This window comes from Pholcus phalangioides, unplaced genomic scaffold (genome assembly GCF_987345545.1).
Source record: "Pholcus phalangioides strain wild (caught in Gottingen) unplaced genomic scaffold, Ppha-v1.0 ptg000009l_1, whole genome shotgun sequence".
Lineage (NCBI taxonomy): Eukaryota > Metazoa > Arthropoda > Arachnida > Araneae > Pholcidae > Pholcus > Pholcus phalangioides.
Genome location: NW_028301602.1, coordinates 60,866,252 through 60,890,818, shown reverse-complemented (window position 1 = coordinate 60,890,818; position 24,567 = coordinate 60,866,252). Strand labels below are relative to the sequence as shown.

At 34.9% G+C, this 24,567-nt stretch overlaps 1 protein-coding gene across 1 annotated transcript in view; it reads right to left on the bottom strand.

Annotated features, from left to right (window-relative positions):
- Positions 1 to 23,754, bottom strand: part of LOC149083431 (uncharacterized) — a 42,122-nt gene extending 18,368 nt beyond the window's left edge. Inside the window, exons 1-2 of the mRNA XM_089236934.1 lie at positions 23,635 to 23,754; positions 7,985 to 9,798 (exon numbers count right to left, since the gene is read on the bottom strand). Coding sequence (XP_089093060.1) covers positions 7,985 to 8,843 — 859 coding nt within the window. The 5' untranslated portion in view covers positions 8,844 to 9,798; positions 23,635 to 23,754. The remainder of the gene's footprint in view (positions 1 to 7,984; positions 9,799 to 23,634) is intronic.
- Positions 23,755 to 24,567: the final 813 nt, after the last annotated feature.

Sequence of the window (24,567 nt, the reverse complement as noted above, 5' to 3'; positions counted from 1 at the left end):
AAGGCGTTAAATATGACTGATAAAAAATTTAATTGTAGAAACTTGTTCTATATTGATTTTTCTTGAATGAGGTAATGCAAATCTAATTAAGTCTATGGAGATGATGATTTTCGTGAATTAGCATTTTCACAATGAAGATGATTGAATGAAGAAATTGAAGAAAGTAGAAAGAAAGATGAGTTGAGAGAGTTCTTCAGGTGCACGGTAGCAATCAAAGAAAATCAGAAATTGATCGATCACAGCTTAGCAGAGATTGTAAACGTTCCTAAATACAGCCTACAATCATTTCGTACAACAAGCGAAGAAAAAAACTGTATGGATCGATATTCAGTGGGTGGCATGTTTTGTGAAATTCACCCAAAACGTAATTTGAAAACTCCATTTTTCTTGGTTACTTAAACCAATTTCTATGAAACAGACTGGAATGCTTTATCACATCCACCACACTGAGTAGACATCACACTAATGTTCACACATGTTTCGTTCCCTTAATTATGTAGAAAAAAAAAATCATTTCCTTTCTTCCAAAAAGTCACTTTTTATTTATTACCTCCAAACGAGCTAACGAGTAGTCTACAAGGACAGAATTTTTTAAATACCCGTTAAATACCTTAAGGGGGATTGAACACGATTTTGATTTATAATTTCATCAGAAATCACGAAATTATTTCTCTAATTTATATGATATATTTTCACTAATTCTAAAATTATTTGTTTCAACAATTTTAAAATTATTTTTTTGAGTAATTCTAAAATTTCATCAATTCTGGAATAATTTCTTTTATTAATTCTGAATTTATATCAATCCTGAAATAATTTATTTCATTAATTTTAGAATTGTTCGTTTTTCAACGTTTTCAATCATTTTCGGACGACAGATCATTTCCACGACAAAAATGCTCAGAGGTCCAAGTGTGGTCCACGGGATTTGCGTTGAAGATCCCTGTCTTAAACGAACGTACGTTTCGTTTTCATTCGTTCAAAAACATGTACGAAAAATGCTGAGTAAGATTCCCTATACTAAATATTTTTTTCGAGTATCTATGAGAATTTCGTGCTATCAAACTATTCGTTTTATTCATGCATGAGATGAGAAATGAACACCGGGAAGAGAAACTAAATTGAAATAAAATTGGACAGACTCTTAAGTGTATAGCTTTAAGTCGTATTCAGAGAAGAGAGAATGTTTCAAGTTTTCCAAAACAATTTAACCTGCTTTCGAAATGGTATCGAAAAAACATTAATAAATTTTTTACATCTTATCTCAGATTCCACTGAAAACAATGATAACACGTGGCAGAATTTCGAAATATTACGAATACGAATTTCATGTCACGTTGGGAGGAATTTATTTTTTAAAAAAACAACACACGAATTTAAATATTTTACTAACCCTATCTATCGGTCTGGCCTGAAATTCGTTGTTTTCTTTTATAACCAGAAAAACTTATCCACCGCGAGAAGAGAAACACGTCCATGCGATTTTATTTGTGTACTTATATATATCCATCCCATCGTGGAAGCAATAAAATTGCCCGCGTGTTTGCTTTACTATCAAGACAAGTTTGCGTTCGGGAATATTTTCGTGAAATATCAAAAGTCCAGTGTCATATTCTTCGGCAAACAAGAATTTCCTCTCTTTGATCGAACCATTCGATAAGCAAACCAAAAGAAAAAAAAGGAAAGATTTTTCATTTTTATCCATGGAAAAGAAAAGAAAATCATGCGGGAAATATTCAAATATTTTCTCTCCTGAGTGTTTAATGTTCCTGTATTTACTCGCACACTCATAAATGTCTTATGAACCATGTAATAATCTTTTAAACCGAAATGGGATTTCATTTTTAAAAAAGCAAGAGAAGAAATTATTATCTCCACAAATTTATTTTATCATTATTTTATTTAAGCTGATATATAATTATTTTCTATCTAATTTCAAGTAGAAATATTTTATCTACTCGTTGTTTATTTATTTATGAATCAATCGTATTTTAAATTGAACTTTTTTAGATTAAAAATGGAAGTATTTTTAAAACGCAAGAAATTAGATTTTTCATTCAGTTTCTAGTTACTAAATTAGTATAGATCGATAATAGATGATATATAGATATTCATGTTCATGAACTTGAGTTAGATTTGAATTTTTTTTATATATTTCAAATTAATTTTCAGTTTAATTACTTGAAAATATATTAGCTTAGAAGTATTTTTGATTCACATATTTATTTCACGATTTCAAAGCGATGCTTGGACGTGGAAAAAAATAATGACATATAAAATGATGTAAAAATAATTACAAAATGAAATGATGTGAATATAATAATAAAATGAAATGATATAATTAAGTAAACTGATGTAATATGTAATGCATTTAATTGCACATGAATAAATGAAAAAAGTAAAAAAATTAATAAATTAAATAAAATGAAATAAATAAAAGAGTAAATATTATTTGTTCATATAGATGAAATTCTGTTAGTTTTATAAATGAAAGTATTTTTAGAAATTTAAAAAAAAAAAAAGCATAGTTTCATTCGGCTTTTTTTCTTTTTGAACATATTTTCCTAGTTACTTACTTTTGATATTCATGCATGGTCATTAGCTTTTTTTTTTTTTAATTTCCAGCAATTTATTTTACGTTAACATTTAATACACTGCTTGAAATAGCTCAACAATATTTCTAATTTACTGTGTTTCTTCTTTTTTTAAGCGACGCATGAACTGCAGTAAGAGAGGGGAAAAATAATAATAAATAGCATAGGAGATAATTATAATATAATAGAATAAATAAAATAATAAATAAAATGAAATAATAAAATAAAATAAATAAATAAAATAAAAAATAAAATAAAATAAATGAAATAAGATAAATGAGATAAATAAAAAAATTGTAACTGGTTCAACGTATGTGCCAGACTTTTTAAGAATGAAATTTTACTTTCATTTATTACTCCCTCTTTGTATTGTACAAAACACATCCATCATTTTGTAAGAAAATGCTACAAATACTCAAAACCAATTTTGAATAGTTGAAATGCATTTTATTCGATAGACGTTGGAATGCTATATAATAATATTCACTGACGATCTCTTGGTCTCTTGGAGATTAAGAAACAACAATTAAAATATCAAGAGGAAAGTATAAATAATAGAAAATTCTGTTTGCGAAAATGACGAACGTGACGCCATCTGTTGTCAACGTAGAGAGGTATTCAAAGTATTTTTGGTGCAGTAAAAATATGAGTGAATTCCTAAAAGATTTCTCATGCACGTCAAAAGTTATAGGTTACATAATGAATAATGGAATTTGATCGACAATATAAAAATGCTTTCAGAATATTCCCCAAAGTGGAAAAATGACTTCATTTTCGTGCCTATTCTATATTTTAATATAATAATCCGAAAAGAAATTTCCGCTCTTTATAAATATTTGAAAACTTCCGAGTTCGAATGGTGTACATATAAAACCATCTTGGAAGCTTTAGAAAAGGGATAAAAGTCACTAATGAATAAAAGATGAGTTCCTGACATTCCCGGTTCAAGTGACACCACTGTCATAACGTCTTGGCGTATGAAAAAATCTAACAAACTGGTTTAAAAATGTATTATTTGGATAACGTTATAGGAATATTAAAATAAGCTAAATGGAGGTTCAGGCTCGTGCTCCAAATATTTTGAATAATCTTATGAAGTTCTTTTGATAGGGTATACATTGAAATGTTCTGTTTGTGTACCGATGAACAATTGTAATCATGTTGCTTAAACTTAATAGATCTCAATAAATTAATAAATCCGTAAATAAATAAAAATAAGGAACTAATGACAAGTTTGCCAATGCTTCGCAGAAGCTTTTGTCATCATCGAATCATGCAAATGAGCTCAACTAACACAAACTAATCAAGTATATTGTAACGTTCAAAAATACATTATTTCTTAGATATCAATCAATGTCTTAGCGCCAAATTTAAGTTCATAATATTGATTGTATACGTTAGTGATGGGCAAACTACGGCCAGCTAAGGGGTTTCATCTGGCTCGCCAAAGGTGTTCCGATCGAAAAGTATCGATACAAACAACACAAGAAATATCTGTTCTGACCGTGTTTCCTTCATAAAAATACGGGAAACAGAAAATCGGGATCCATACGGGATATCACAAATTATTACCAAAAAAAATTGTCAAATGCAAGTGAAGTTGCCAACTATCGCTAAAATTGCTGAAAAATCGCCGATGGCGGTAAATAGGGAACTTCCACATGACGTAATGGGTGAAAATTTATATAATTCATCTAGCTAAACATAGGCCTATATGTTTGAAAAATATGTTCCAATGAATATCTTCATATGAAATGATAATTATGAGTAAGTCATGAAAAGAAAAATCTTAATTCTTGATTTGAAAAGTTCAAGTTTACCTTATTGAAAGTAGGAGAGAGAGGAAACGGAAAACTTTATTTAAAAAAAGTTGGAACATCCAAAATTACGGAAATGTCCCGTAAAATATGGGTCTCACACACATACAGATACACTATACATACAAGTTTCTGACCCGCGAGTGACAGAAATACCGCGTATTCATTCTTGAAAATAATGTTAAGTGATGTTGTGTCTCGTGCTCCGAAAAAATTGAAACTCTTACAAAACTGATTAGCAGACATAGTGCGGAGTCTGGCAAACAGCAAGCAGACCTTCAACACGATATTTACATAACATGACAAACATAGAAATTCAGGCATTTGCCATTTTTAATTCAAAGTATAGAAGAGAGGTGACAGCATCAGTAAAACACGAAACAAGCAGTGCATGTACCAATGTAGTACCAACCCCTGCGAAGTCATGTCTAATATGAATGTTGATTAATTAAAATTTTGTGAATATGTAAGCTGGTGAATCGTCACAGATCGGGAACTCCAGATTCGCCAAAAGTGCTTCTAACGGGCACTTATGTTTTGAATTCCACGAAAAATGATCATCCAAATTACATTTGAGAATTTCCATCCATGATGCTAAAATTCTGCGAGCTCTTCAGTTGTATTGCGGGTCGCGATCAGTTACTGAACTGAGTTGCCCATGACGAGTCACGCAATTTTTGAGAGGCTCGTCATAAAGCTGACCACTGCTGGTATAGTCATCACTATTTTGACTGTGGATGGAATACTCGAAAATACAATTTAACCTTACATGATCCTCGTAAACGTTCCTTTGGGGAATTTCTAACGAACTGGAATATGCACCAGGTACAGTAGAGGAGACCGGGACTCTGTCACACGGGTATGTTGCCACACGCATTATTTCTCAGAGCATAGAGAGCAACCATTGTCCATAACGGCACGGTTTGTTCATCTAGTAAAGGAAGATTCTTCTTCCTAGGATTCATCTGCTTCGAACACTTTTGTAAACTTTTAGAAAGATTTTTCTGAATTTTAACCAGGATTAGTAATTTTCCATTGTCTCAGCTTTTGTTTTATTTCGATGGCATGCCTTTACCAATCGATTTTATCGAGTATGTCTATTATAAAGTAATTCAAATTTGTAATTTACCCGATGCACAGCAGGACCGTCATTTTCAACATTTTCCAGGGGGGCACAAAGACCATATACTCAATGTATAATATATATATACCATTTCTAGTGTATTTTCTAAAGCCGGGGGGGGGGGGCAAATGACGGGCCTGATACACAGGTATGAATATATTTCTTTTTTAAAAAGGGGAAAAAAAATTCCGCACATGAGTGACAAACGTAAAGCTAAATTCTTCGTTGTCAGTAGCTCCCTTTCTTAACGTGTCTCTTTGCTCTGCAATCATTTGAATGACATTCGCTCGAAATTTCATCGCTAATGATCGCATACGCCATTATGTCATGTATCTTGATGTATGATTTCTCTTTTAAAATATCTTCTCACGCTGGCATCCCTATGACAGAAATGCTCTTAGTCATCTTTCGTCATTTTTACTGAAAGGTCGGAATAGAAATACATATTTCAAAAAGAAATGTATAAAAATAGCTTTTAAAGATTTTCAGATAGACTATACATGTGTGTGTGCGTGTGCGTGCGTGCAAGTAAAGATGTATAAGACAATGAATAGGCCATTTTTAGGCTCATAAATTTTGATTTTAATTTCTTTCCCACGAAAACACGCAAACAACCTCTTTCATTTTTTTTATATTTCATTATTGATGGATAGAAATTTGCATCTGTGGATTCTGCACCACCGTGGATTACATGCAGGAAATTTTACGGTAGTTTGATTCTCACATCTGGAACGTTGTGGTTCTTGGAGCTGTTTCGAGATTGTCCCCGATATTATTTGAGTCTTTTTTAGGCAGTTTAAATTATTCAGTTTCTTGTATCATGAGAATCTGTATACGGATACACCATGCCATCTGTCAGACGAAATAATTATGGCGAGACTACGTTGATACCAATCTGTCTTGCATTCCAGCAGTGGCGATTTGTTCAGATTCTCAACAGATATTTCATGCTCCTTTTGCAACTACAGTAATAGCAGAAATGACCTATTCCACGTTTTCCTCGAGCGCAACTTTTTTTACTCCCCTGAGGTATACCCCCTGAGGCATATATATTTGTCATAATTCGTGTCGTGCCCATGTTCCGCTCAAGGAGCAATTTTGCCTTTTTCCTCAAGAACCCCCTCAGAAAACTTATGCTCCTCCCTGTATTACTTTACTGAAGACATATCCAAGATCGTGTCTCATTCAATGTACAGGGTGATTATAATTACAGCTCGTGTGTGTGTGTGTGTGCTCTGTGTGAGTAGTTTTTACTCGTCCGAATACAGCCAAATTTTCAGGATATCTCAATGAAACTATGGAACAGATTTATGCAATAAAAAAATAGTTCACTTTTCGACCACCAATAAGTTGAGCTTTTCTATTGAATTTTCCTTTTTTCCATGGTCTATGTAGCGTATATAACACGTTTCAATGGAATACGTTCACCGGAAAGTGTGCTATACAGGTCTGATAGAAGTATCCCGCTGAAACTTGGTATATACGCTGTATGGACCATTTGAAAAAAAAAGGAAAATTGAATAAAAATTTCCCCTAGTGGTCAAAAATTGAACTATTTTTTTATTACATAAATCTCTCTCCCATTGTCTCGTTAAGATACCCTGAAAATTTTCTTGTATTCGGATGAGTAGTGTTTGAGGAAAAACTACTCAGAGTACAGGGACTCTAAATTATAATTTTTTGTGTATGTAAGATATATTCACTTTTCCGATCAGCTTTTTTGTTATTTATGTTTTTTACCTTGTATTTTTGTGTTGCCAATCCTGATTGACACATTTGTGCAGGTCAATACAATTTTCATTCATTCATTCATACAACGTACCATCGTATAGTATAATGTATGATTTATATTTACATAATGGACTGTTATAGCACTACAGAATGCAAAATGAAAGAAAAGCTCCAAGTAATGTCATAACATTGCTTTAAAATATTTATTGTTTTTGCCATTATAAACACCATTAAAAATTTCCTTCTTTTAAAAAAGCAAATACACATATTCTAAATTTAATATTTTTCTCAAAATTAAATGTAAAGTTTTTCTTAGCCAGATTTGAGTCTGTGTTGCGTCTTGTGCGAGTTGACTCGTCACGATTCAATTGGGAGAAGCATAGTTTAGCTTCTCCCTTAGTTCCATATTTTAGGATGAGTTGGAAATTATTTTTTTTTCATTCAAATTCAAAAGAGCAATCGACAATTATAGAAGTTCTTTCTCCTATTTCATTGATGAAATTGGAGATATTAATTTTTAGGATTTATCGCTAGAACGTAAACTACACATTTTCCGAATTTATTGCCAAAAAATTCACCGGTAATAAATAAATTTGTTTTTAGTAGCTACTTGATTGTTTTGAAACATACTGAAAATGTAGCTTTTAGAAATATGTAGAGGGAAGTATGTAATTATGAGAAATATGAAAAAACTAGAACTGTAAGGACAATTTACTTACCTTGCATGTCATAGGCGTTCACGAATTCATGCGTCAAGAAGTCCGTAACTAAAGCCGTTTTCCCAACACCGGCTGAACCGAGCAGTAATACTCTGCGAGTTGTTGATGGTTCGGTTGTTCCAAGGGTACCATGGGCAGACGCCTCACCAGCAGCAGCAGCAGCTCCATTCGAGCTGGTCGAAGCCAAGTCCTCACTTCTTCTCTTCCTTCTTCTGGGTCTCTGTTTGACATAGTCTCCTTGGTTCACAATAGATCCTTTGGATGTGATGTTGAAAATTCTGAGCAAGTAACACTCTTCATCATCATTGAATGCCGGATCGTATGCCGCCGCAACAGTGGCGGCACTCGCGAATTCCGTATCGTCAGTGTCCGTTCGAACAATCTTTGTGGGTTTTTGAGTTGTCCGGTAGCCGCCCAATGCTGAGATGGTCGATACCCTGCGGTCGATCCCCTGTTGGAATCCCTCAGCATCTCGAGTCTCGCGTCTCCTGTTTGTGGGTTGTGGAGAACGTGTCCTCACGGTTCTGAACGACTGAGACCGGTTATGCCTTACGGAACCGGATCGTCTCACCGGAGTCGTGTTAGCGGACAACGTGTCACGCGTTATGGTGATTGACGTTGGTGGTACCGTTGTCGTCGACGCCGCCGCCGTCGCTGCAGACCTGCGGGATGCGCTCCTGCTGCTGTGTTCCCGACTGAGCGATTTACCGGAAGTCCGACTGGACCTGGTGGACCTCGACCTGTGCAATGCCGAACCACTCGAGGTCCTCCATTGGTCGTTAGGCATGATTCTGGCCGTACTCGGGAAGCAACTGAGGTCCGGTGTGCTCCTCAACAAGTTTCTATTAGCAGTCAGCATTCTTCCGATGTACAGCGGTAGTATGAGTACTGGAGTCACGGGAAACGCCACGCTCAGATATTACGAAACGTCGCATGAAGGACTAAAATATTACAGTATAATACTGATCTTTTCTTTCGTTTTTATCGAAAAATATAACTGATTCGGATCAGCAAAGATTTATCAAAAAACTATGTCATATAATGATTTACGTCAATAATGATTTGAAACTGAACTTTCCTTCAATGTTTGGATTACGAAATTGTAGTTCCAACTTTAGCAAGATCGTTCAAACGTAAGCATAGAGAGAGAGAGAGAGATAAGTAAAACTCTCTGTTGAGACAGTTCTTAAGAAAAATATAACGATTTCTTTAAAATCCGTTTGATAAGTCCAATTCCTTTGGATCCAATCGCGAGTACTTAAATTTCCCGAGGGGTTACGAAATATCAAAGCGTCGTTTCGATAATTGAAAGATCTGGATTCAATGTGGATGGGAAAAAAATACACAATGTAACAGCGAAAGTCTTTGCTATCAGAGAGGAAAAAAATGTACTGTTCAATTCTCAGAAAAGAGAAATATTGTATGGATATATATATATATATACCACAGAGACAGCAGTGATTTCACTGAATGCAGTACACAGTTTTTCTCTTAACGGAGGAAAGCTCGAAATATTGCGGTGTGTGTCACAGAAAACGATTCAGTCCAATATACGACGTCGATTTCTTTAATGGACGAGATATTTCTGCTCGTGTAATGGATGGATTGAGCTTCAAAAGCAGTTCCGGGATTTATTTCTCGATTTGAGTTGATAATCCTCACACATGCTATTTTGGTAGAGTTCGTCTCAATCCCATGAACTTTGGTTCAATATTGTTTTTCAGGATTAACGAGCATATTGGTGTGTTGCCAAGACGTTTTCTTCTTATGTATAGTATTCGCGATGGGAAGAGCTGGATGCTTTCTTTTTTGTTCTGGAAAAAAGTAAATAAAAGAATTCAAATTAAAGCTGACGAGTAAGATCCATTATCACCACATAATCTACATGCATAAAGACAAAGGTTGAAGCATTCGTATTTACTCGTATGAAATTAGTAGTTATCGGAAGTCTCTACTAGGGTAGCCACAAAGGGTTGCTAAGGAGTCCGGTGGAATGTGTTTTAGAGCAAAACCGAAATCGACGCAACGCACAGTGCTGCGTTTTGCAAAAATCGTGGCCGGAAACCCCAGAAAATGGTTAGCCGTTCAACTCTGATTTTTTCACAGATGAAGGAGTCGATAAACCCCAGCTTTTCGACGCATGTTTTTTCTCGCTCATCATCTCTGAGCTTTTGTCTCAATCTAACATTACATTAATCTAAACCTCTTACGAAACCACTCTCGTTTAAAATTTTCGTAGCTCTCCGTGAAATTTAAGGCCGTTAATTATTTTCCTTTAAGTTTGTTAGCAATTTAGAAATACGTTTTGATTTGAATTTCGTTTTTGGTATTTTTATTAAAAAATAATTCAATGTTTCAACCGCCATTTTTTTTTTAAAAAAGCTCATTTTTGTGAGTGGTGGTAGAAAAAAGTATCCTGATGTGCGTAATGTTGAAATTGATTTCTTAACATACTTTAGCATGTCTAATTTATGAAAAAAGTGAAATCAGTTGCTAATATCTGCTACACCGCTGACCGCCGCGAGTTTCCTTCAGCATGCCATAGCTGAGGCTCACCTAAACAAATGCAAAACATACTTGAATTTGAGAAAATTTATTTAAAAATGGCAGGTATTGGAATGACCAGATAGATGACGTGATTATCAGAACTTCTAAATAGAAAACTGCAAAGCATGTTTCGGAATTTTTTTTTTTTTTTTCAGTTTCAAGGTGCTTCACTCTTAAGAATATCGCAAAACGTCTTAAATAACACAAAACTAGAAATGAATTACCTTGATAATACAATTGAACGACCGACGTAGTTGAACCGAAAATTGCAAAAGAATCACGGCTATATGCGTTTTGGAACTATATGAAGTTCCTTCATCAGTAGCAAACAAAGGAAAAAGAAAAATATCGAAAAAACTCCTTATAGCGGGAGTTACTCGCTGTTGTAGACAAACTCTTTCGTCGTTATAGATCTTTTTTATAGTTCCGAAACGCGTATAGCCGTGGTTATTTTGCAATTTTCGGTTCAACTACGTCGGTCGTTCAATTGTAGCACAAAACTAAATTTGACTACTTAAATTGAGCGATATTGTCAAAATAAAGGTCAATAAAGCATATTTATGATCGTAATAGTGTTATGACATACATTAATAGTTATGACCATAATATGTTATCTATTACTCAGATCTCGACTAGAAATATTTTTCGATCCATTATGAACTTTCTAACAGAAATTTCCATGTCTAAAGTACGTTTTATGCTTACTTAACTTCTTTTTTAAATGCGAATTCCCTACGAAATGTTAAATAATTTTTTGTGTGCAGCAATCTTATGTTACTTCAGGGGTATTTTAATGCCATGCTATCGGATTCTAATATGTTATTCCAATTCAAATATAATGCATGTAATAATGGGATATCATGAACAGATCCATGCTATGTTTTTCCGGAATTCTCTCAATGGCCATAATACAAATGTCACAACAGACAAAATGCCCAACGAGGTGGCTGAAAAAAAAAAATTCCCATAAAATATATGGATGACGAATAAATATATAAACTATATCAAAAATAGAGCAACCCAATAAGAGTAATAGAAAACCATTAATTCTGATAAAATATATACTGCCCATAAAAAAATTATGGTTGTCTTATTATAAGTATGAATAGCTTCTCGATTTATCCCAATATGTTTATCGTATTTCTTTTTAAACGTGCCAATTGTGTTAGAATTCACAACCCCCGGAGGTAAGTTATTAAATTTATTCACAACCCTATTAGAGAGAAAAACTCCACGTGCACCACAACCTAGAATTGTCCCTTACCACAATAGATACTGGTGCCCCCTTGTCGAAGCAGTTGATGGGCGATGTATTAGTAACTCGTGGTGCATTTTATCCATCCCGTTAAAAATTTCAAACACTTCGATCACATCTTACTCCCCGACACCTGCTCTCTTCCATTAAAAAAAAAAAATCAAGTCTCTCTTTATAGCTTAAGCCTCGTGTGCCATCAAGAGTACGTGTGGCTCTTCTCTGCACCCCCCCCCCCCCGAAAACGTCAATGTCCCTTGTCAATGCTAATGTCCGACCAAGTCAAAAGCATGTAATTTTTTATCCATTTCACTTCGTTAAAATCCCTTCAATCACATAATCTGCACTCTGTCGTAAAAAAAAGCATAATATCTCTTGTTCCAAACAGTTTTCAAGAATATACAACGTGCTTCAAGGTGTGGAAAGATTTTTGACCACGTTTTTCACAAAACGCACTACTGTACAATGGCTGTATAAAGGTAAAGTAATACAGAGTTGGAATATTGCTCCCCACCTCATGTTTATTGTATATATAAACCCTCTGGGATGCGCCCGTCCTCGCTCGAAGATGCACCTCGTACACATTCCTCTGAAGAATTTCTAACAAATCGGTACGGTCGGAATGTGTGTTTTGAGTGTACGTGTGGCCCTAACGCATTTATGGTGTTATTGTTATGTGCGTTATGTTATACTGGTGCCGCCATCTGCCTTCCATATTTTGAAGGGAAATGACGAGTGCCTGAATTGTGATGCTATGTAAAGTCTGCCTGCTCTCTACGGAGATTATTTTTTTTTGCAAACGAAGAGACTGGCTCGCACTCGCGCCTTGAATATGTGGTTGTCATGCCTACAATTCTTATAAAATTGTAGGCATGACATTCTGATGAATGGTCACGGCTTTAGGTAGCTATTAACATCTCATCACAATGTTATACAGACGCAAGCACATCACACACATAAACACACACGAGTTCACGCTAAATAATTTCCCTTTCGAAGCACAGTACAAATTGAACTTTACTTGAATCTATTTACACATTTCTATGTATTATATTGTACAGACGTATATAATTAAATATTAAACTTTAACGTATATAATTAATATTAAACTTAAAACTTCTAAATATTCAAAACCTTATGTACCATTCTTAATTACGGTCTCTTTATTAAGGAATCTCTTTCTACTGATCTACCTCACCAATATCTGTGGTTTTCTCTTTGTGGATCTCTCTCTCTCTCTCCCGGTACTCCCTCAGCAACGCTCTCTGGCAGCGACTCAGTCGTTTTTCGCTAGCGCTAACACTATTATGAATAGCTGAACTAATACGGCGCATGAAAATTCAGTTATTAGACATTTTCACTTCAAAATAGGAAAGCCAGATGGTAACACCGGTATCAAAACGAATTTTGATAACCAATCCACCAATTATAATTATTGGGAATAAAGACTCATAAATGCATTTTATGTTGGTACTAACAACGCCAATACAAAAGAGATGCCAACAACAGCATAAATTTGGTGATGACTGATAATAATGCAACCGCTCGATATAACGATAACTTCTCTACAACAATATTTTTTCTTGGTCCGTAGAGTATCGCTATATCGATGTTTCACTGTATTTTCTATCATTATGCATAGATTTAATGAAAAGGATTACACTGCTCAACTCTGATTTTGTTCTCAAAGATATTGCAGTGATTTTTGGATGATTTTGGGGCGCAGATTCCGAATCTTTCATTGGTTTTGTCAGATTAGTTCTCCTTTTTGAGAAAAAGTAAAAACTTAAATTTCAATGGTAGCACATAAGAAGCATACAAATCACATTGTTAAGAGTGTGCATTATCACAAAAACGAGTGATAATTTGGCAAAACCAACACCAGTTCTGAAATTAACAGCCCCAATATACCCGAAAACCATTAAAATTTCATTAAGAACATAAAATTGCTTTTTTGTTTTTCTTTTTGAGCAGTGTTATCAGCGATTTTAATTATGAATCGCGCATTTCGTGTTTCGCTACATATATAAGTAAATAAATCTTTTAAATGATAAAAATTTCTTGAAAGAAGCTGAATACTACTACTCGAGATGGTAAACTAGTTAATGAACTTAATGAAATGAAACAAATTTCTCTCTCAAAACTTACAAAATAGAGGCTTTTTGAAATTTTTAATAGGCTGAAACTATGTTCTCCGAAGTGAATATATATATATACATTCCCTTCGGAGAACATATATATATTATTTTCATGTTATTTCAACAGAAATAACATGAAAATAACGATAATTTCTAATTATACTGAGAAATTTGAATGATCAAATGTAGGTGAAAAATATTTATCTTAAGGTATTAGACTACGTTGAAAACGTCATTTTGGAAGAAAATATCGATTTCTATTTTTATGAAAGCACTGTGTGTGTTATGATTCCGAAACAGGTCTTGCTTTGTTTATATGACGTTCAGAACCGCAATCACATCCAGTATAGTGTTGCGTTTTTACACGCAAGTAATACGTGAATAAAATAAAAATTCAACGTATTTAACGAAGAATGTGCTATTCTTGACATTTCACTTGAGTTTGAAACATGATTTTTCTAAAAATCTATTCATTGTTATCACTACGAAAGTTTAATATGACGTTCTGCTATATATTGTTGAGGTTATGAATCACAACCTACGGTATTTAACATATATTTGTCTCATTACAGTGTTTTATAGATGACGTTTGAATGAAATTGAAAGTAAAATCCTTCAAATTTGGTTTGTAACTTGCACCATTACTAGCTGAATATACAGTGAAATCAAAACATTTCATTCATAGAATTCTTTGCAATCGTGATTGAAAGAACGCATGAATTTTGCCTAAAATTTGACATAAAAATGACTTTTCACAGAAAAATGTTACAGGAAGTCCAATATTTATTATTGTTTTAATAATTCTGGGACACTTTCTATCGAAAAATGTTATTAATGTTCACTCCAGTACAATTTTAAAGAAAAGTGACAAGAAAGGTAGTCATCTCGATATTCTCGAAATAGAGAAGAATATGAGGAAAATGCATTTCCATGGCCATAACTGTTTCTTTTATAATAAATAACTCAAAATATACCTTTCTTTAGTAGAAATACAAAAATAGTATTAGGAAATAGAAGTTCTTTGAAAACGACGCATAAAAACGATTATTTTTGTCAGAAAATCGAAATTTTCATCCATTTTTCAAGCGGTTCCTTACATTTTTTTCCTTTTTTCTTTTTTGTTATCATTGCCATTATTGTATACAGTATTTCCAATTGGAAGTTTAAAAGGGCTCTTTTCATAGAGAATAGTGATTCTAGGACTCGAGTTTCAGAAATGACGTGTCTTTTCACATATATACCGTTACGGCAAACTCGTGATCGTGAACTAAGAAGGGATAAAAAAAGTACTATTGAGAGTGTTTTTTTTGAATGGAATAAAAATCTTATATATATAACTCCGGTTTGAATTGTATCGATTGATATTTTGATCTTTTTTTGATTATTGATATATACACAGTATAAGTAAACAGTGTATATTGAATAAGAATGACGTCTGGAGTGGAGGTTATTTGACTAATACCTAATACTAATACGCCACTTGAGAAATGGCCCTGATTCCTTATTTCACGCACTGTGGCGTGAGGTCTTGAAGTAGACGCATCAGTTACCTCCCAGGCACCAGTGAAAAATACAAATAAGCTGCATTTTAAAATTACTGAAATCTTTTGGAATTAGATGACTTTTCTCAGTTTAATGCATCAAGGAAATAGACCTTTTCGGAAAAGTCATCTGGTCTCCACTGGGAATCAACAAAGGTCCTCTTGCAAACCGGGAAGTGCGCGCGCTATCATTTACGCCACTACTTCGCCACACACCGACTTCGGCCACATCGCTACTCTGCAATTTAGTGTCGTTAAGGAGTTGGGTTGAAAACGAAGGTGCCATCTCTCGGTGGTCACACCAACCTCGTTAGGGAAAATACCTTGTTATCTATATTCTGCCCTCGGATCAAACATCAAACCTGGAACCTGACGACAACCTGCATGATGGTAGAACAGTGTCTTACCACCACTCCACACGAGTGCCGAATACGCCACTGGAGAAATGACTCTGCATTCCTTATTTCACGCACTGTGGCGTGAGGTGCTGGAGTAGACGCATCAGTTACCTCCCTTAACTTTAACAACTATTCTATAGATAGAGAGAATGGAATGGTTTTTTCTCAGATCCACTTTCCCTGTTTTCAAGAGGATCGGGTCCTGACGTCATCCATACTGGATCGCGAGTGATTGGTCGTTTCATCTTTCCCATTCATTTTTTGTTAGTCGTGTGTTTGACCGGGTTAAACCCTTACAAAAATAAACGAAACCGGGCCGCGGGATTTAAAATTTAAGAACCACTGCCTTAAGATATTTGGTAACTTATCGTGCGCCACGTGAGGGATTGTGTAACTTCAGTGTATGTCCCGCAATGTATGGGACATTCCCGTATAAGTAGAGAAAAACCTGTTGATTTTTGAGAAAAATTTGATTCACTAGGAGCAAGTTTTCTTGAACCACATCAGCTACCCGAAATTTACGGGACACCCAATGTACTATAGAAATATATTCAAATTTTTCTTTAGATTTCCGCCGAACAGCCACAACAAGGATTCCAAGGAACAACCTCATAACCATGGAAAGGGTTCCGCTGGAAAACGATGGCCTATAAGGACCTAAGACTTATATCTGCCAGTGTGTCTCCGGTTGTTTTTTTGCTCAGTTTAGGAATTTTATTAAAATTTTAAGGGACTATTCTAGTCGAAAGTCAGCTCGGTTGGAATCGGTTTTCTGTTGTTTCCAACTTGCTCACTCACACGCTCATTTGCTCTCGCACTTACTCATCCGTTTTGTTTATATGCAACCAGAATGGCTCATTGAACTACTCACTTGCTCATCATTAATGTCTTCATTCATTCGCTGACTTGCTCACTCACCCGCTCGTTCGCTTACCCACCATCTCCCTGACTCCGCTGATCATTGACTCATCTGTTTCAATATTTAAATCATTTCACACAGTCATGTTTCACATAATTTCTCTTACATAGGCATGGCTATAGATGTCTTTTAAATTGTAAAAATTATTATACAGGGTGCACATAACATGCACTGCCAAACGAAAGGGGGCGATAGACGAGCCCAAGTGGAACACGAAACTTCCTACCAACCCTGTCCTATCCGAAACGTTTTCGGGTTATGGTAGATAATCGATTGTGAAAAAAGAATGCAAATGTGCGAAATTTCTGAGAAATCTACACGCGCAAACTAAGCGCATATTTGGAAAGAGCAGTAAAAAATCTTATAAGGTGACATCATTTTCATCGAAATATCTGGATTTATTGGCGAGCGGCGTTTGGAGTTCGCTCTTGATAGATATCTGTAGAAAGATTTTGTCACTTTATATCAGCATTCCCAACCAATGGTCAGCGGACCAGAGGTGGACCTCGACGATGACAAAGGTGGTCCGCACGCAGGCTTGATAATTTACTTCCAAATATCAATCGTAAAATTGTTCAATTGTTGTAATTGCTACTGCTAGTAACATCCTTATGGGTTCAAATAAAATTTATAGTTTCATACTTGGCGTCACCATAATATCACATCCAGGAAAATGCAAGAAATTGCGACCCAAATACAGGATAACCCTAATTGTAGTCAAAAAGTGCAAATTACGACAAATTTGCTAATTACTCCAAAAATGGATGAAATAAAGGGCTGTTGAAAATCGTAGTAAAAGAAATTTGTTCCGACTTGGTGACCATATTTCATTACGGAAAATATGGGAATTCATTATTATCAAAATGTGATTTATAAACTATAAAAATTACCTTCATTCATGAGTTTAGAAAGCATACAAATTCAAATAAGCTTCGTTGAGTAAAAAACGGGACAACTGTATTAAATATGTTCGTTCCGACAGTCCCGTAAAATACGGGACACAATAATCTAAGTATGTGGTCCATCGATTTGTTTCAGACATTTCACTGGTCCTTGGATTCAAAAAGGTTGAGAAAAGCTGCCTCATATATATTATAGGATTCCTTCTGCAAAATCAAATTGTGACCAAAATCTGCATCCACTAATTTCGAATTTTCGTCGAACAAACGCCGATTTTAATGTGATGTATTGAGAACAAGATGCTAAATTTCTCTCGAACCAGAATCGAATGTTGGTACAATGGATAAGTTTTTGGTAAATTTTATCGATCGACCAACCAAGGGTGTTTGCGTAATTCGCGATGGAAAATGTTGGCCACAATTCGATTTTGAACTTCGCCAATCTTACAGCGCTTGTAGCTCGCTATCAAATCCAGATATTTCGATGAAATTAGCGTCACTTTATAGGATTTTTTCCTACTCATTACAAAATAATATGCTCTCCAGTTTGCGTGTATGTCTTTCAGGAACTTCGCAAAACTGGTTTTTTTCAGACTTGGTGCATTTTTTTTTCCATAATCGATTATCCACCATAACTCGAAAAAGGTTAGAGATAGGATAGGGGTTAGTAGAGGGTGTTTTTCATGTTCAACTTGGGCTCGCCTATCACCCCTCCCCCCTTTCGTTTAGAAGAACATGTTATATTCCCCCCGTGTATCAGCACCGTTAATAAAACGAAAAATATCAAACATTAATTCCAATTTTTTATTACTTTAATCTATTTTAGTGATAGACTTTGCTGAGCACAATATAATCCCCCCCCCCCCTCTCCCGGTGGAGGTTCGCGATAGAAATTCATGTTGAGAAATATATAGATAAAAAACGAGGAATTATAGACCAGTCTGGAGAACTATCTATGGTCTAGTGATCAATCATGTAGGTTCTCGACAACAGATCCTCGCGAAAATGGATGGCTCTATGGTCTATGATAAGAACAGGAAAAAATAATATTTATTTTTTCTTATATATACAGTATATTGTATTCAGTTTGACGTGCGGAATTTTTTTTTAATGGATAATCGTTCTTCGACGATAATTTAAGTGTCACTCCATGATCTTTTTCTTAAGGTTAATCGAGTAGAAGCCTAGTCCAGTTGATGTCAATTTCCGAGGCATGTTATACGTGCCATGTTCCCATGTTGTAAGAACCATTTTTGTATTGGAAAAAAAAAATAATCGTAAAAGTTTTTTGATGAATTTTCGCAGTAATGGTTAACATTTTTGTTATTATTAACACATTTCGGGTGATCAGTTCTCTTATTAATTTTTTTTTTACAGAGTGATGATAATGAATGATGCACAGTATATTTGATATTAGTTTTTATCAGCGATTTACGGAAAATTCGTCGACAGCGGTTCGCCCCAAGCGAGTGAGTGACCGCGTGATTTAGTGTGAGCGACTGAGCGCTTTCAATGACCACATGCGAAACCAAGTGAGTAGGTGGGCGACAGAGTGAGTGAATATAACCTCATGAGTGACCGAGTGAGTAACCGTATGAGCGACTTAAGGCCGTAATTCCCCGACATGGTTTAAACTGTAGTCACAATTTTTTGATAAGAGATCGACATAGATTGATTAAACACCTGAATTTAACCAATCCGTGTCGATCTGTTATCAAAAAATTGTGACTACAGTTTAAACCCATGTCGGTGAATACGGCCCTTAGTGAGTGACTGTATGAGTGTCTCACTCATTCACTCATTTGCTTTCTTATTAGTTTTGAAATGAATAAGAACCTCTTTAAATATGTGGCGGGAATTTCGTGGATGTTTATACGAAAAACAATTAAAGCTTATTTGTAAGAGCCAAATAACTTTTGTAAATCCAAAACACACATGCGCAAAGAATACGTTTATTGAGTTCTATAAGACTTTACTGTACAAATTTCGGCCCAACCGTCAACGGATATACCATTGCGTTCCGTTCAACGCAATGGTATACGGGTATTGGTAAAATGCGACAACTGCTTTTCTTTCCCATGTAATTGGTTGTAAAATGTTCAAAATCGTTCCATTTTTTTCTTTTTATTCTATTCTGAAAGGGGGGAAACCTCTTTTTCTTCCTTTAAAGTAAAACTTTGCATTTTTCTTATTCAGCCATTGTGAGGCGTTAGAATAAAACTATGTAATGTACTTCACTAATATTACGATATTTTTTAATGTACACAATAGTTTTCATAGATTCCTTGAGGAAGTCTCTCGCGAAAATAAATTTGAATCTGGACAAATGAAAGAAACTGATCAAGAACTGATGAGAAGTCTTTTTTCGCCATGCATTTGGCTTTAGTATAGACAGGCCATTGTAAAAGCAGCTTCACGTGTACATGGATCATGGCGAATACTATGGACCGAATACCACTTACGGTTTAAAGTACAGAAATGTTTGTCAACAAGCGGTGGGGGGGGGGGGCACCTTCTAGCCTCCTACTTAGTCTCAGCCTGATAGCGATAACTTACGAGGAAAAAAATGAAGTTTAGTTAAACTTTAGCTTATGCTCAAAAAAAACTTTCGGCAGAGAAATATTTGACAGCATTATCTCCGAAGTCGCGATAATGAAAAACGAATTTTTTTCCCTGCTATGGTATTGATCAGTCCCGTTCCTTGCAAAAGTGATAACGAATGATAACATTATCCGTGATTCTAATAAGCGACGTCGACTGTAATACATGCTACGCGGTGAATGTGATAAATCCAGTGAGATAAAAATGCACAATCACCGGTCATTTTTGGTAAGAATAATAAATTTGGCAAATTTATCACATTTACCAGTGATTATGTGTTATAACCAGCTCGTATCGGAAAGCATCGTCAACGAATTAGTTAAATTTATCGAACATTTTGCTCAAACTTCAGTCTGGGATGATGGATTCAGTCGGCGATGTCGATTATGCTTAAAAATGCTGATAAATGTGAATAAAGCTAAAGTAGCAAGACCGATAATTTATACCTTCTTATCCTTAATAATACTCATTTTAGTTTAATTTTTATGGCGAAATATATGTGAAGCGCACTCATCACGTTCGGGAGATACTGATAAGGTGTCGAAATTCAAGTGATATTTCCGCTTGATTTCTTCCATATATTTATCACACATACCAACTTCTTTCGGCAATTATGCATAATCCCCAGTAAAAGTGATAAATGTAGAAAATGCTGTGGGCATCTTTTTCTCAGCCACCTCGTTGGGCATTTTGCCTGTTGTGGCGTTGTTTTTGTATTTGTATAAAAATGCATAAAACTTGCCTAGATGATTGGTGATGATGAATAATCACCGATTTATTAACTTCACCGTAATATATTTACTAAACAGAGTTAAGAAAGCTCAAGGTGCACCAATCAGTGAGAACGAATGTGTTTACATTGATTTTATCTGTGTTTTTAATCCTATGTTTTGCCCGGAGAACCACACAATGTAGCTTTCACGCACATCCTGTAAAAGTATTTCGGACCAAAATGTTTATGTGTGTGTGTACTTTAGGGTTTATATTGGACAAAGTCTAACTAGATTTTATCATTAAGGGGTACCGTGACCCTTAAAGTCGCTATTTTTTTTCAAAAATGACTAAAAAATATTTCATTGAATTGAAAATCAAATGCAAAAAATTTCGAGCAATATCGGTTTATTTGTTCCTTTAAAATAAAATAAAGAAGTTGACGAATTATTGTGTAAATTTTTGTACGCAATAAAAAAAAATTTGAACGCGATTTTTGCTCTCAGATTTCAGTTTTTGAGCTCATCCGTAAGATAAAAAAAAAGGCTACTGCATCAAAAATTCTGAAATTTTGTAAAAATGTTTATTCGTCTAAGGGCCGTATTCACCGACATGGTTTAAACTGCAGTCACAATTTTTTGATAAGAGATCGATACGGATTGGTTAAAAACCTGAATTTAACCAATCCGTATCGATCTCTTATCCAAAAATTGTGACTACAGTTGTACTACTACCATGTCGGCGAATACGGCCCTAAGGGCGGTATTCACAATTTTTGGATAAGAGATCAACATAGATTGGTTAAAACCCTGAATTTAACCAATCCCTGCCGATCTCTTATCAAAAAATTGACTATAGTTTAAACCATGTCGGTGAATACCGCCCTAAGTAAAATCCACTTCGAACTAGGATATCTGACTACTCGTTAGAATTTAATGAATTTTACAGTTTGGAAAAATATAAACTTCAAGAATCTGAAATTCAACATTCTTTATAAAACACTTCCCATTAGTCAATTGTAAAACGGAGGTTCATTTTATTAAAGCATGTTGAGCAAAAAATTTGAACGTTTTTTGCTCGGAATAAATTTTTTAGTTCTTTTTTTCAACACTGCTTAACACTGATTTTGTTCAAAGATTTTCCAATGATTCTAAAGTGATTCTGGGGTGCTGATTTCGAATCTGCATTAATTTTGTCAGATTGGCTGCAGTTTTTGAGATAAAATGAAAGTTAAGTTTCAATGGTAAATACATAAAAGCAGCATACGAATCATATTCGTGCGAAATTTGAAAAAATTAATATCAATAAATTAAGACCACTGATCATGACATAAATGTAAAAAAATGAATATAATTTTACAAGATATACGGAAGACTGATCCAGTCTTCCGTATATCTTGTATTAACAAGTGAAGAGCGACATTCATGTCACGAATATAATTTTATGAAAAAGTTAGTGGCTGTAGACAATGTTGTGAGCTGCATTGTCTCTCGAAAACTAGAGCATATTCGGCAAAACCAACAGTAGTTTTAAAATCAGCAGCCCCAATATATCTCAAAATCATTAAAATTTCATTGGAAACATGAATGTTTTTTTTGAGCAGTGAGATTTACCTTAACACTAAACAAGTGCTAATAAATATGTACAAACAATTCAGTCTTATTAATGCTTCAATGCTTCTATTCGGGATTTTTGTGAAACGAAAACTTAAATTTTTTTTTTCCTGTGTTTATGTAGGACATTTATGCCCGCAAAATTGTAGTACATGCAGTAGAACCTCTCGATAACGGACACCCACGAAACCAAAAATTTTGTCCGCTAACTGGGAGGTACGACGCACAGTGAAACCTCGTTTGTACGACTTTCACATTTATACGACGTTTGGCTTCGGTCGCAATCGGTTCCCATATATCTTAATGTTAAAATATATTACTGTGTAAAAGAGAACACCAGTGTGGTGGTTATGCATAATCACTGATTGTCTCGATAGAGAATATTTTGATTAAGTTTTACTGTATTTATCAGTTTTACGTGCGGTTATGTATAATACTCCCAAAATAAAAAAAATTGTGTTAAATATCGAAAATTTTATATCATTTCTTCATTAAACCAATTATTTTTACCCGTACATGATACGTGCATTAAACACATTTTGAAATAAAAATTGAATTAAATTTAAATAATTGTAAAGAAGACAAAAACGTTCATAACAACATTATCAGTTTTGTAATGTTGGTTTTCTTCACATGTACCAACATGCGCAAACATAACCAGCATTACCATTCGGAATCACACCATCCTGTATCATAGTTACGTTCAGTTAATGAAGTAATTATTGACGGATTATCATATTTGCCAATACGAGCTTGGGACTATACATTATCACCTTTGAATATGATAAATTCTCGATTTGTGAACAAAAATTAATAAACTGGAGTTTGGGGAAAAAAAGTTGCCTGATTTTATTGTCCCCTAATAGGGAGTGAAATACGTTGAAGTCCAATTACCCGGGACAAGGGGTCACAAAAGTGTCCGTTAACGAGAGGTGCCCGTTAGGGGAGATTCCACTGATACATATCTTTTAAAAACTCAATGTTTCCGAGTCGTAGTAGCAATGAAATAATTGGGGAAAAAATCAACTCACCTTTTTATGAAGGTATATATTTTTGAATTACGTAATCAGAAGTTTCACTCGAAGTATAAGCGCGGGACGAAAAATCATCAAACTGTCAAGACTGATATCAGCCGAAAGGCCATTCTTCACTGTCACGTGCCGAAACGAAAGTGAAGTGAAAATACTGGGAATAACGGGAACAGCTGATTATACGGGGGATGGACGAAAGTAAACGAAAAAAAAAGAAAACCTGGAGGAATTCCGCTTCCGTATTGCGCATGCTCAGCTCGGCAACTTTGTCCCGGAGAAAGCGGAAGTTCGTTCGAATTTTCTTCCTTTTTTTCTATCTGTCTTATTTTCTTTCGTTCGGGGAATTAGAAAGAAAAAGAGGAGAAAATCCTCGGGATCCCTTGACATTTGTTTCATGACCCTTTGCGATCCTTGCCCTTTGCCGTATCATTCATTCATTCGGGCTAGGTTTTTTCATTATTCATATAGTAATACTGGGTGTCCCATACATGTCGTAAATGGTTTGGAAATTCGTGAAAATTGAAGGAATCGGCATATTTGAATTTGGTTTGCGAAAAAGTTATTTTCAGGAAGGGGGGTTTTTTTTTTTTGGTACAATAAAGATTTGTCTGATTTCGTCAATAGAGGGCGCTGCATGAAAGCAAATCACCGGAAATATGCAAATCCATCAACGGCTCTTTGTCGGTTTTCTGGGGGGGGGGGGGGGAGAGCACAGATTTCAAAAATATACTATTGCTGCTACTACTACTACACTCATGTTCATAAATTGAGGATAATGCCAGCTCCGGCAAATAAAGGTTCAGAAACAAAACAAACGTTACTTATTCATAAAGCCCATTTATTAAACAAAAGATAAACAACAAAAACGATGGTGTATGTATGATACCATTCATGAAAACTACGATTTTTGCTCCCTGGAGCAATTGTAAAAAA